General features: G+C 36.9%; 1 protein-coding gene across 25 annotated transcripts in view; it reads right to left on the reverse strand.

Annotated features, from left to right (window-relative positions):
- Positions 1–15,068, reverse strand: part of MCTP1 (multiple C2 and transmembrane domain containing 1) — a 534,125-nt gene that overhangs the window by 326,725 nt on the left and 192,332 nt on the right. Inside the window, exon 2 of one of the 25 annotated variants that reach the window (XM_073802314.1) lies at positions 14,533–14,665. The exons of 22 other annotated variants lie outside the window; for them this stretch is intronic. Coding sequence is in view for 1 of the 3 variants with exons in the window: in XM_073802310.1 (XP_073658411.1) it covers positions 12,042–12,071 (30 nt within the window). In the remaining 2 variants the exon portion in view is untranslated. Of the gene's footprint in view, positions 1–12,041; positions 12,087–14,532; positions 14,666–15,068 lie in introns of those variants that run through there. 2 more of the 25 variants (XM_073802315.1, XM_073802310.1) reach the window with 2 other exon arrangements.

A 15,068-nucleotide genomic window follows, 5' to 3' on the forward strand; every position in this document is an offset into this window, starting at 1 on the left:
TAACGTAGGTTTGAAAGAATAAAGAAAATAAAAGGCCATCACCATTGCGTTCTCCTTTCCTCCTATGAAAACACTGTACCTCTTACAAAATGAACAATGGTGGCATTTTTGTAGTCTGACACTGAGTCAAGAAATTCATGTCATTATTTCTGAGGAATACGGATTCTGATGACCAAAAATCCTGCTCATCCTCTATCCCTCTTTATCCCGCCCCCTACCTCTCACTTCCATCTGTCCACCCATCCATTAGGGAATAGATACACAAACATGGATTAAGACATGGCTCCCAAACCATTAGGAAACTCATAAATTTGGTATTGCAGTAACATAATGAGATATTAAGCATGACTGCTTTTAAAATATGTTAAGTACAGGGAGCTTATCATCTTTGTGCTTGAATAACACAAACCAACGAACATAACTGCAGCATAATTGCCTCTCCTCTCTTTCCAGAACATCAGACAAAGGAAGAGAACTTGGTGCTTTGAGAAAAATAGATTATTTAGGAGCCAGAATGTGAGTACTTTACTGATGTGCTCTTAACCTTTGTCAGCCATTAGTTGTAATTGTTGCCGTAAATTAAAGATGGCAAAAAAAAGTGTAACACATGGTTTATATGAAAAGTTTTAGAAAAAAATATTATTTTGAATGCTTTAATATTTACTACAATTTACACCCCATGGAAGAAAAGACACAGATCATTATAAAATAAATCCTTTGTCACTGGGATTAATTTCATAAAGAATTTATGCCCACTGTTGTCATGCAGAGACTACCAAATAATCATAATAAATATTGTTACAGAATCTAGTCAAAATGTCACTTGCCTCCCTTGAGGGAAGATAAGAAGCTTAGATAAATCATCATCAGAAGTAAGAGTTCACCACTGCCCAACAACATATTAATTCCCCACTTACTAAGCAGCTAAGGTAACGCCAAAGAAATGGTTGGGAAGAAGATGTCCATGTACTAGATTTGCTGGTCTGAAGGCAAAGCTCATGGGTGTTGCATGGCTGCTTGCTGAATACCTGAAGGGCCCAGTTCAGAGTTTCCTCAGTTGAGGAAAACTGAGGAATTTGTTATAGCAAGTTACAACCGCTAAGAGAGTTCTGCAGTTTGCTTCGCCATCAGCAAAGGGCAGGAGATTTGGAGGGAGGAAGAGTGATAAAGGATCAATGCTATCATCTTCCTCCTTGCAGAAAACAGGAAGTCAAATTTTAGAGCAAAGAGCCCTTAATGGGTGGTTGCTTGCGTCTACTTCCAAGGAACTTTATCCTAGGCACTGGAAGAGAGATGTGTATAGCCAGGAAGTGGCACTAATGGAAAATCTTTGTGTGTATCTGGACATACTGAATTCTAAAAGGCACTGGTGGCAAAGCTTCCCAAGTTTGGGCATTAGCTGTTTTGCTCTCACACCTCTAATTTCTTTAATGGCATCATCTTTAACTAAAGAATGATGCAACTGAGCCCTCAGAGTCTTACCTTCCTCACCAAGCTCAAGTGTGAGGAGCTCATAATGCTGAGTCTCGACATTAGCTCATTTCTGGGCAAAATAAATAAATGTCAGCAAGACACTTCTGGAGTTAGCACTTCCCATTAAGTTTCATAACATTTGCCTCTCATTCAAGGAAAACAACCTCAGAGTCGGTGCCAAAATGCTTTTGAGGTTTGTATTACTGTCCACTAATAAGAGCAAAGTTTGTTGAAGCAGAGACCTCAGGTGAACAAATAAAAATTTGGAATATGATAAAGGCTAAAAACTTACACTAAATTCATTTAAATAAATGAAATAATACAACATGAGAAAGAGAAAGAAGGATAAAATTGCACTCAGAGGTCCCAAAACTAAAAAGGCTAAAATGCAAAATAGTGGTTATGAAAAGACTGGACTCCGACGAGGGTGGTAATCTCTTCTACATTTAAATAATTCTCCTGGTAAAAAGAAATTTATTACCACACTTATCAATCTTCTGATTTTCAACAATTCATTAATCATTATCTAATGATGATGTCCTTTATCATAATGCACAAAGATGCTATTTTCAAAATCATCAAATCAACAGCAGCTCTAGGACCAAGTAGAACAAAAGAACCAAAAAGAATAAACCTCCCTTCACCTAATCCCACCTGAAAATGGACAAGGTAGCTTAGCCATGGCTGGCATGTTAAAAAAGCTCCCTTCTCACCCTATCTTCTCTCCTAAGTCACATGGATCAAAATCTGATTAAATATAGTATAAAGAAAGAATATTCGAGTTCAAAATAAACATTTGAAAAACATCCTCAGTGTTTCCTCTTTAGGTCCTCAGGGAGATGGAGCGTAAGCACAGCTCCAGGTGACTCTCTCCCCCAAGAACTCTTTGGCAGCCACCTAGATGATGTGGCAGTCCTTATGCCACCAAAGAAACATCTGGGAGACATGCTGTCCCATAGAATTAGGGTTAAATTCTCATTTACAGCTGAAAAAGACACAAGCAATATGATATTTAGGCAGGTGCCAGATTTAGGGAAAAAAGTAGGATGCCCAGCTAAACTGGAATTTCAAATAAATAATTCAGATAAATAAATAATATTCTGGTATAAGCATTTCCTGTGCAACATTTGGGAAATACTTATACTAAAAAGGGACATTTGTTGTTTATCTGAAATTCTAATTTAGCTGGGATTCTTGTATTTTATCTGGCAACCAAAAAGGGGGGAATTCAGACACAGAGACACACACAAGGAGAACACCATGTGAAGGCTGGAGTTATGCTGACACAAGCCAAGGAACTACCAGAATCTAGGAGAGAGGCCTAAACAGAGCCTTCCCTAGTGATTTGAGAAGGAGCATGCCTCTGCTGACACCTTGATCTCAGACTTCCAAGTCTCGGACCTGTGAGATGATAAATTTCTGTTGCTTAAACCATTTATTTTGTGCTAGAGTGGCTCTAAGAAACATAAACATGCATCAAATCAGCATTCCACTGTCTTTTTTTAAAACTATGGTAACAGGAACCGGACTCTGGGCTAATTGCTTCAGACAAAGCATGCCTTGTACCCTCATCTTATCCAATCTCATCCCAGGCGTGAGGCTCTGTACCTTCTCAGTACCCCAGATTCTCAAAGACAGAAATCCTATAGAATCCCCAGTTACTTAGCAACTATAGCCTAGCACATGAATCCAAATATGCAGGGTGGATCCCCAGCAGTCATCCAATTCTGTGACAGTGAGTCTACCCACCTGCTGAGATGACCACCCATTGCCTAGCTCAAGATTTCTCTGCCAGCATTCCTTTAGTCATCAGAAAGTGGGCACAGAGGGAACATATCTCAACATAATAAAAGCCATATATGACAAACCCACAGCTAACATCGTACTCAATGGTGAAAAGCTGAAAGCATTCCCTCTAAGATCAGGAAAAAGACAACAATGCCCACTCTCACCACTTTTATTCAACCCAGTTTGGGAAGTCCTAGCCATAGCAATCAGAGAAGAAAAATAAATAAAAGGAATTTAAATCAGAAAGGAAGAAGTAAAACTGTCACTGTTTGCAGATGACATGATACTATACATTGAAACCCTAAAGACACTGCCAGAAAACTAGAGCTCATGAATGAATTCAGTAAAGTTGCAGGGTGCAAAATTAATGTATAGAAACCTGTTCTATTTCTATACATTAACAAGAAAATATAAGAAAGAGAAATTAAGGAAACAATCCCATTTACAATCACAACAAAAAGAATAAAATACCTAGGAATAAGCCTACCTAAGGAGGCAAAAGACCTGTACTCTGAAGACTGTAAGATGCTGATGAAAGAAACTGAAGTCAACACAAGCAGATGGAAAGATATACCCTGTTCTTGGATTAGAAGTATCAATATTGTTAAAATGACCATATTACCCAACACAATCTACAATCCCTATCAAAGTACCAATGGCATTTTCCACAGAACTAGAACAAAAAACTTTAAAATTTGTATGAAAACACAAGAGATCCTTGTGAAGAATGGAATGGACTTCAGACTATACTACAAAGCTACAGTAATAAAGACACTATAGTACTGGCACAAAAACAGAGATCAGTGGAACAGGACAGAGAGTCCAGTAATAAACCCATGCACCTACGGTCAATTATCTTTGACAAAGGAGGCAAGAATATGGTGGAGAAAAGACGGTCTCTTCAATAAGTGGTGCTGAGAAAACTGGACACCTACATGTAAGAGAATGAAATTAGAACATTCTCTAACATGATATACAAAATAAACTCAAAATGGATTAAAGACCTAAGTGTAAAGCTGGATAGTATAAAATTCTTAAAGGAAAACATAGGCAGAACACTCTCTGACATAAATCGCAGCAATATTCTTTTGGATCCATCTCCTAGAGTAATGGAAATAAAAGAAAAAACAAACAAATGGGATCTAATTAAACTTACAAGCTTTTGCACAGCAAAGGAAACCATAAACAAAACAAAAAGACAGCCTACAGAATGGGAGAAAATAATCTGCAAACGATGGAACCAACAAGGATTAGTATCTAAAATATACAAAGAGCTCATACAGCTCAATATCAAAAAAAAAAAAAAAAAAATCAAAAAATGTGCAGAAGACCTAAATAGGCATTCCTCCAAAGAGACATACAGATGTCCAACAGACACATGAAAAGATGCTCAACATCACTAATTATTAGAGAAATGTAAATCAAAACTACAATGAGGTATCACCTCACACTGGTCAGAATGGCTATCATCTCATGGGCAGTATTAGTTTATCATGCCTTTTTGCATGTTCCTAAGAAGCAATGTAGTGTGATGGAAAAGGCACTGGCTTTGGAGACTGACAGATGTAGGTTTAAATCTTGTCTCTGCCACATACTAGTTGTATCCCCTTCAGTAAGTTACTTAAAATCACTAGACCTCCCTCAGTGTCCTCACTTGTAAAGTAGGATCAATAGTATCTACTGGGCAGGGTTTGGGAGATAACTAGAAGCAATATACGAAAAGAAGCTAGGGCAGTGCCTGGCTTATAAGCAATGAATAAGCAGTAGCTATTATCATTGTCTATAATAAAAATTAATATTTTGATGACAAGGTTAATATGTTACACACCAATTTATTTATTTTTTATTTTTATTTATTTTTTAACATCTTTATTGGGGTATAATTGCTTTACAATGCTGTGTTAGTTTCTGCTTTATAACAAAGTGAATCAGTTATACATATATATATATGTTCCCATATCTTTTCCCTCTTGCATCTCCCTCCCTCCCACCTCCCCATCCCACTCCTCCAGGCGGTCACAAAGCACCGAGCTGATCTCCCTGTGCTACGTGGCTGCTTCCCACTAGCTATCTACCTTACGTTTGTACACACCAAATTTAATGCAATATAAATTATGTGAAATAGAAATGAAAATAAGTGTCTATGTGAATATTTATCCACATATTATACACACTACATATTTCATGGTGTATATTTGACATCAATCAAAATACAAAAGTCAGTGTTACCCAACAAAAGAGTGGAAGTAAATTGTACATGACTTGGAATATTACATGAAGTTGTGAATATATTAATTTCTTTGTTAACTTGAGTTTTCACATATTTAATGCTCCAGATGAAGGGAATTATTAGTTCTTAATACATACACTTGAAGAATGCTTATACTTAAAATCTCATTAATGCATTTTCAAATTCTCTCCTTGCAGGCATGTCTTTTTAACATGAAACTTTACAGAAGTGCAGATAGAAACACATTTAAGAAAAAGGTGCTGGGGAAAATCAGATCATGGTAGGTAAACTATCAGTAATTTTGTAGTTATATTTCAGGGTTTCTTACCTAAGGTTTTGAAGTATATAATCTAGGTAAAATGTGCGTTATCAAAATAACATTTTAAAATATCAAAAATGGATATAATTTTCCTACTTAAGTGAATTATCAAGGATTTATTCATACTGTGGGTGTAATTTTTTTCCTAGCATTTAGTCTATTTATTCCTTAATGGTGAGTGGGGTGATCACTCCAGTCAGAATGGCCACCATCAACAAGTCTATAAATAATAAATGCTGGAGAGGGTGTGGAGAAAAAGGAACCTTCCTACACTGTTGGTGGGAATGTAATTTGGTACAGACACTATGGAGGTTCCTTACTAAAACTAGAGCTATCATAGACCCTGCAATCCCACTCCTGGGCATTTATACGGAGAAAATAATTTGAAAAGATACATGCACCCCAATGTTCATAGCAGCACTATTTACAATAGGCAAGACATGGAAGTAACCTAAGTGTCCATCAACAGGTGAATGGATAAAGAATATGTTACATATACAGACAATGGAATATTACTCAGCCATAAAAAAAGAGTGAAATAATGCCATTTGCAGCAACATGAATGGACCTAGAGATTATCATACTAAGTGAAGTAAGGCAGACAGAGAAAGACGAGTATCCTATGATATTAAAAACAAAAACAAAAAAAAAGACAAATGAACTTATTTACAAAACAGAAATAGAACCACAGACATAGAAAACAAACTTATGGTTACCAAAGGGGAAAGCAAGGAGAGATAAATCAGGAGTTTAGGATTAACAGATACACACACTTCTATATATAAAAGAGATAACCAACAAGGACCTACTGTATAGCACAGGGAACTATACTCAATGTTATATACTAACCTATAGGGGAAAATAATCTGAAAAAGATATAGATATATAGATAGGTATAGATATATATAGATATCTGTCTATCTCTGAATCACTCTGCTGTACACCTGAAACTAATGCAACATTGTAAATCAACTATAATAAACTAGATAATCATCCCTGAACAACATTTATTGTCCACTCTATTTCATGGGATTTATTCCAATGACTACAGGCTTGTTTATAATAAAAGAGTAACTTGATTTCTACTAACTGTGTTCGTTTAAGTTACAGAGTAAAACCAGGCTTCTCGAGATAAATCAGCGTTCAGAGTGAAATCATTTTCAACCCAGCAATTTTTACAGCCTTTCGTTTGCCATTTGTATTTTAATAGAATGAATTAGCTTCAGCTCTTTTCTCTTATTCTGTTAAATCTCTTCTGAATAATTCAAATACATAGATTATATTTATGGTTGATTCTTAGAAATAGAATTTAATATAATAGTACAATGTTAAAGAAGAATTACTGAAGGAAAACACATTCCTGCTTTAGTATAATCTGTTGCATTGTTCAGATTTTACTTGTAAAGATTTTCATGAGATGCAAAACATTTAAATTTACTGTTTTTTCATATTACTGTATTTTTGCTAATCCCATGAGTCAAGATCAGTACTATGAGGAAGAATTCTAATGTGAAGGGAAAACAGTGAATGAATAATTGAATTTCAGGCCCAGATCTGTACTGCACACTCTGTACATGACCTTTGGTAACTCAGTCTTTCTGGACTTTTTTTTCTTCGATAAAATAGGGCTCTTGAGACCTCCTTTGCCCACCTTACAACTATTATGAGGTTCAAATGAAATACTGTTTGGGAAAGTACTTTGGAAACTGTTAAGCCTTATTCAAACTTAAAATACACTACTGCAAGGTAGATGTAAATAAAAATAAATGCAAGGGTGGGGATAAAAGATTTCCATGTAGAGAAGATTGTGGGAATGCTCCCTTCTCTCCTCATGTCTCTTGTTGTTGCAGAGCTTCCTGCCACCAGGGACAATTTATTCCTCCTTTTACTTCACCCTAAGGATGACTCCAAACAAAGTTTTCAGGGAATCAGGAGAGCAATACGCTCTAGTATCTTTGATGCTCTTTTCATAAAAAATGCATAGTTCTTTGACCTCAGTCTGGTCCACTCAACAACATCTCCAGCTCCTATCTTAGCCCCTCGGGTCTAGGGCCACCATCTTCACTGGGATCCAGGGGCTCAGAAACGTGCTTGTCACCATATGCATGAAAGAGCTGCGTTAAGATTATTCTCTGAAAAGTTGCAGAAATCTCAGTTGAGTCCACTGTCTGCCCTAAGTTTTATTATTGGAACCTTGTCTCCAGCGGGTTGAAGTGAAAAGGAGAGGAGAGGTGAGAAAGAGGAGATGTGGAGAGTGGTGATAGTAGTCACGGCATGGGGTGCGGGAAGGCTAAGCATAATAAGAACGCTTTATTTCTAGTCAGCTTTCTTTTATCACTTGGACTAAAATCCCTCACACTTTCTCAAAAGGCAAAGGAGAAGGGAAATTGAGAGAGAGAGACTATTCTATTGTGTGAACCCAAGATGTACAGAAATCATAGTCAAAAGCAAAACATTGAGGGCAGTGGAATAGGAAGTATGTAGCTCAACCCTAGGATCTTTGTTGGGACAGAAAACAGACCTTCAAGGGGTTGGTTTGGAAACAAGAAGTATGCTTTGCAGGCCACAGGTCCTTAGCCCCTGGCTCTTCTCTGCTTATACTTGACCCGTTCTCTCACTCCTTGGTTTCTAGAGCCATCAGGCACACTCCTCTCCCCTTTCTCATCTTTGTCTCTTTGGAACATCTATTCCAGGTTCCTGAAGCTAGAGGGGCACCTAATCTGCCTGCTACCAAATGGAAGCGAAGGAGGGAAGAACCCATCCCATGCAGCAGGGCACCTCTGGCATTCTGGGTGACCAGCTTCTGCAGAGCTGTGAGACCCTCACCAGCATACATTTAATAATCGGTGGGTTAAGCAGGCTTGTGAGCTTCCGACTTCTAGCACGTTTTTCATTAGTCGTAAAATTATTTGTTGGAAAATGCACCCTAACTTCTAATAAAGAGCCTTGCAGAGCATAATTTACCACTAAACTCAGAAGGATGAAAAAAGTAAAAAAAAAAACACAAAAAAACACTGCCACATCTGCAGGTATATCAAAGTCATTGCCCTCTGTTGGTAGTTTCTGGGTCTATCCAAAATGACTTTGTTCTATGCAGAATTCCAGATGATATACTAAAACAGATTTTAAAGAAGACTCTATCCTTAACCTATGCTTGTTTCCATACTCTTAATTCCCAGCAAAAGGTCAGTAAGGTCTTTGATCATCTGGCAACTCCATTGGGAAATGATGGGAACATGCCAGTCATGGAAGTTGGGCTGATACAAATACAGCCACAATGACTCTCTGACATCTTTCTTTTCCCCTTTTATGCCAAATACAGAAAAAGAAAAGACTAAAAAAGTGTGGGCTGATGAATCAAAGGCGGAACAACTATTGATGAAACAGATAAATCAGGGGAAAAAATTAGAGAATTCTTACAAATGGAAGTAGGTTTTCAAAGTCATAATGGTAAAAGATTCCCTTGGTCTGCCTTTATACATGGCCTTTTTGCTTCCAATGCACGACCAACGTATTTCCACAAATCCTCTTCAAGGTTGTTTTTAATAACGAATATTTATTGAATGCTTTCTTTGTGGAAGGCATGGTGTTAAGTGCTTGGCATTCACTGTTCCATTTGAAACTCACAGGAGGCTGTTTTATGGTAATCAACGTTTGACACACGAGGACACTGAGTCATACAGAGGCCATGTGCCTCGGATTAAGCAGCTGCAATTGAGGGGCAGGAGACTGGGCTACAATTGCAGGTGAACTCCAGAGCCTGTGGTCTTCCTCACTATACTCACCCTGTTTTCTAATAAGGAACCTGACGTTAAGAGAGTTTATGTTACTTGCCCCAGCTAGTAGTTAGCAAGTTCATAGTTAAAATGGGAAGCAAAGCAATCAACAGACATGAGATCTGGATTCAAGAATGACCGTTTCCACCAATGTGATCAATGAATGGGGTCTGGTCACAGCATTTACTAAGTATTATTTATTTTTTACAATAACTGATTTTTTTTCAGCCTCTGATGTGTTTATAGTATTAAAAATTTTACTCAAGCAAGATCTTAGAGAATCCACGAGTGACCTTTATGTTTTTTATTGAAGAGTACATATTTTGATTAAAAAAAAAACACAGATGCTGCGAAAACCCATCACAGTTAATGCCTTGATGTACTCTAGCTTATTTGGGTCCAAAACTTATTCTGACTTTCAACTCTTGGTTGGTAGTATATCTATCTCTAGGTTCAGAGTAGCATGCACTCCAGTTTAAGATACAAGAAAAGAGCTTCAAAGTTCCCTCCCCATGCTAAGATTTAAGATACAAGAAAAGAGCTTCAAAGTTCCCTCCCCGTGCTAAGATCCAGCTTCCTTTATAGATGTGGAAATCGGATAAGCAGCAGGAACATGAATGAGAGGCTGGTATTCTGAACGCATCTGAGAGTCCCTTCAGCATAAGACAGGTCAAAAAAAACTGAACAGTCCCCACAGATCCTTCTGGCAACTGCATTATTTATTTTTTGTAATTACAAGTTCTCTCTAAGCCAGAAAAATCCAAGCACATTCAAATAGGCATGCAAAAATATATCCTAATATGCCCTGCAAATGACGGTGATTGTCAGGACAATGTTTTCTTATTATTTCTGAGTCTAGGAATTGATCTTTGAAAAGGAACTTTCCTTGCATAATTTTCAAAACAAGTTTCCCCAATGTCCATAGAGAAATGATGGATTCAACATTCACAGATGAACAAAGAGGACATGCGTGTGGGTGACCTTGTAGAAGAGCACTGCACTGGGAAAGCTGACCTCCGACCTTCAAACACCAGAGCTCAGGGATCTTCCGATTTTCATTTTTGTTTCCATTTCCCTTTCACTGTACTCTCCCTTCTGTGAACTGTTTCTATTACAGCAAACTCGTCAGTGGTGCCGATGTGGCCATTCATTCTTTTAAAGAAATACTAAGCTGCAAGATTCTCACCTTCTCTGCCAAAAGATCATACATTAGCAGAGAAGTTAATTCCAGAAGAAGCCTCCCTTCTGGAAATAGGAAACAAGGAAATGTTCATTTAGTCTGTATTTCTTAAGAGACAATAGAAAAGAATTTTCGATGCAGGATGTTCATCATGACTGCTTCATGTTTTATCATAGAATGTTTACCCCTGGAGTCCTCTAATGACTAATCCAGAAAAGGTGGTTATCTCAGCCCAATTATAACAAGCAAACAACCCCACAGCCACCCTACCCCACCATTTTCCGTTTTCCAGTGGGAGACAGGGAGACGGAGGTGTAAGAAAGACTGTGATAACAATGAAACATCACAACTAATCAAACTGTGTAAACATCTGCTTTAGTACTAAATGTATGAATTATTCATATTCAAACTACAACATGTGCCTTAAGGTCTGACCATTGGAATTAGTGGCTCCCAAACAACGGTTTATATATATATACACACATATATTTGTGCAATCTACATACTATAAGGTTAACCAGATAATCCACAGCAAATGGAATTAATAGTGAAGCAAAACTGATGATGGTTTCCATAAAAATAGCTGCAACTGAGAGACACAATCACCTAAAAATGGCACCAATAATACACTGTTAACAACCCTTGATCCAGAAATCTGTGAAGATTCTGACTCTATGTGTGTACGCAATAGGAGCTACACAATGCTGCCAGTTGTGGTGTGACAACTGGACTTCCTCGGATTCTACTGATTTTGTATCCCTAGAATCTGTATAATGTTACATTTATTAACAAATACCAAATTTTAGTAATCAATAAATCACTCAGTGGGGTACTAGCAAATATCCTATATGTGTACATAAGAATGAATGTCATTTGGCCCTAAGACCAAATACAATAATTTGGCATTTTGGATGAGTTCTCAGTCCATGTGGAGAACGTTTGAGGCCCATCAGAGGTTCAATGAACTCAGAGAAACTTGGAGTTAGAGCCATATACAAAGGCCCATACGTACACTAGTATGACGTATAAGAATGGAATATAGAACCACCCACAGAACTTTCCTTTAAAGTATGACTGGACATTTAATAAACCAACAGGCAACCATCTTATAGGAAATCTTACAGAGTTAAAAGTGAGCAATAGATTCAATCATTTTGTTAATGGTTGAGATGTTGATGAAGCTGAGTATGACTATTTCAAACATGACTTTAACAGTTGCCATTTAAATTTCTGACCAATAAAGAGTTACAGGTTTTCAATCCTGATGCAGCTCACCTTGCGTAACATCTCTGAATACTGTGCCATTTTTCTGCTTAAAAGTCCTTACTGCTTCTGCATTTCCCACAAAATAAAACAATACATAAATTTTGTCAATTATTTTGAAGTTTACATAAAATGGACTTATATCTAAAACTATCATCTATTAAAACTAATTCAAGGGCTAGAAAACTTGAACATAACTAAAAGTATTTAACAAATGTTATCCATAATTAAAATCTTCCTATATCTAAAAAATCATTTCAGTGTTATACAGATTATACCAGAGTATAAAAAAAAATTATCAACTCTTTGAGGCCAATAAGTTAATGCCAAAATTTGACAAGGCAATTGCAAGAAAGAAAAAAATATGGCCAATTTCACTCACAAATGTAGATGCAAAAATTCCAAACAAAATATTAGTAAACTAAATCCAGCAATGTATATTAAAGATAAAACATTATGACCAAGATGGGCTTATTCTATGAATTTGAAAGTGGGTTACTATCAGAGATCTAATTAATATAATTCACCAATTAGGAAATTAAAGGCAAAATTCATATGATCATCTCAAAAGATATAGGAAAAACATTTCATAAAATTTAATGTCTAATAATTTAAAAAATCCTAGCAAGCCAGCAAATCTCTTAATCTGATAAAAGTAATTAACACATATCATTGTTATTTATGGTAAAAATTAAATCTTTCCCTTTCAGATTGCAGGAAAGACAGGATACCCACTACCATCACTTCAACTCAATGTTTTACCGAAGTCCTGATCACAGCAGTGAAGATGAAAACAAAATACAAAATATATGATTTGGAAGGGAAGAAATAAAAGTGACATCATTCACAGATTTTCTCTACAGAAAATTCAAAAGGATCTACAAATAATATATAAATTGATAACTTGCTGAAAAATAAAATTGTTATGCAAAAATAAGTTAAGGTATATTTATTATTAACCTATGAAATATATTTACATATATTTTTAAGTATTTTAAATATATATTGTTATAATAAACTAAACAATCTATTTCTTAACCTCAATTTAAAACATAAATCATTTAATTAATTCAATCTTTCAATAAGATCTTTCTTTTTTGATACAGAAAAAAGAGGTAATTATTCTATTCTATTAAATTTATTATTATTATATTCAAATCAAGTTAAAATGAAAAATACATTCAGCAAGACTAGAAAGTGAACTGAGCCACATTTGACAGTAAGTTTCTCAAAGACAGAGATAATATCTTGGGTAGGTTTCCCCCTAAGAAATACCCAATCAGAGAAAATAGATTTAATTCACAGCAAGCGGACAGGAAAAGGCAAGGGAGAGGGGAGAGAGAGAGAAGGAATGTTGACAGAAGAGGAAAATAAACGTCTAATTCTAAGGGACAGTAAATATAGGAATTTGGCCACAATCATTCTTAAAAAGGAAAATAAAGGAAACACAAAAACAGGAGGGTTGTAGTTTAATATGTCAACAGTCTCAGTGGCTGGTGGCAGGTGCACAGGCCCTAGCAGATTTATGGGTTTTCTGTGGTGTCTAGTACTCTGAGGACATTTAGTGAATGGTAAATATATCAAGCCTTCAACTGCCTGGTGGGTCAGGATCTGTTTTCTACTTAGCTCACTTCCACTTCCTTTGCTATTCCCAGCAGCTTTCTTGATATCAGTTTGCATTAGTATGGTTTTCACAACTGGGTCAAAAAATAAAGCTTCTATGCCTAATTAAACACCGAGCTAACACACTTTGGTAGTCATTTCTATTTTGAAATTTATGATTACTGTATTTAGTCTGTCCTTTCCAACCTTACAATACAGGGTCTGCAAAAGGAATTGCAAAAATTTTACATATTTGCACATAAGAACACTATTTAATATCAACAGTAGCATTTTATAGCCAAAAGCAAATTAGACTTAGGAGAAGATCATGAGAGACTAGCAGGTAACTTTTCCTTCTTTTTTTTTTTCTGAGAGAGACTGTGAAACAACAGAACAGTCTGTGCTACATACGTAATTAAGACAGATGTTCTCAATCTTAATTTTCATAGCTAATTTTGACAGCTAAAGAAATGTACTTGTCTTTTGTATAGCCACCCATTTTCTCTCAAACGTGTCCTATTTTTCTCATCGCCCACTGTGATTGCTCAGAAAGAAAGGGGTGGTGTGACGGAGAATGTATTAAGGCAATAGCAAGAGCTCTGCCATATTTTTGGTAGGTCACTGAATAGAAACAGATATAGCAGAAACTGAGCATAAAATCATTTAGAAGTCCACATAGCATAAGCATTTTCATGCATTCCTAACTTTGCAGATCACAGTTTTCACTGGCTTTGTGGGGTCTTCCATGCAGAAATCAAGCTGATCACATTAAACAACAAAGGAGCTGTTAATAAGGACCTTCCCTTGGTCAACCCAGGCTTGAAAGCATAGGCATTTTTTTTTAACAGAATAAAATATATGGAAATATGCTACATTTTGATGACACAGCCAGGTGCCTTACCTGCAAGGGTAGAATCTGATATGCGTGTCTATGTCTGTATCTGGAAATAGCTGGAAATAGGAAACACGTGTAAGAACAGGCATCCTTTTTCAAAGTGTGCTCTTCCTGGAGGCCCCTGCCTTTTGGCTCTTCACTGTTGCGGGTGTTTCAGACAGAAAAACAAAAGAACAACGTTTCCTGTAAGTGGTCCCAGTAGCCTTAAAACCACAAACCTCAGAAACCACAAAGAGAGGCAGAACTGTCTTCCTGTTCTCTGTGGTGGAGCCTGTCATTTTTATACCCACATCAAAGCACTCTTCAATCAGCATCTAAGTTGTCTTCTTACACATCTGCCAACACCTCATCCATGAAAGGCCCACTAGGGTCTATGGTCACAAGCCAGCTGCTCTGGTGATATTCTGAAACCCAGCTGTGCATCTCGCCCGAGGAGAGAACAGGTGCTGAAGCAATGCTTCTGGAAACGCGCTTGCTCTCTCTGCTGCTGCAGTGCCTGGCCCTTTGATGACTTTGGGCAGCAAGGAGTGCTCCAGCCTCCT

Source organism: Tursiops truncatus, chromosome 3 (assembly GCF_011762595.2).
Source record: "Tursiops truncatus isolate mTurTru1 chromosome 3, mTurTru1.mat.Y, whole genome shotgun sequence".
NCBI lineage: Eukaryota > Metazoa > Chordata > Mammalia > Artiodactyla > Delphinidae > Tursiops > Tursiops truncatus.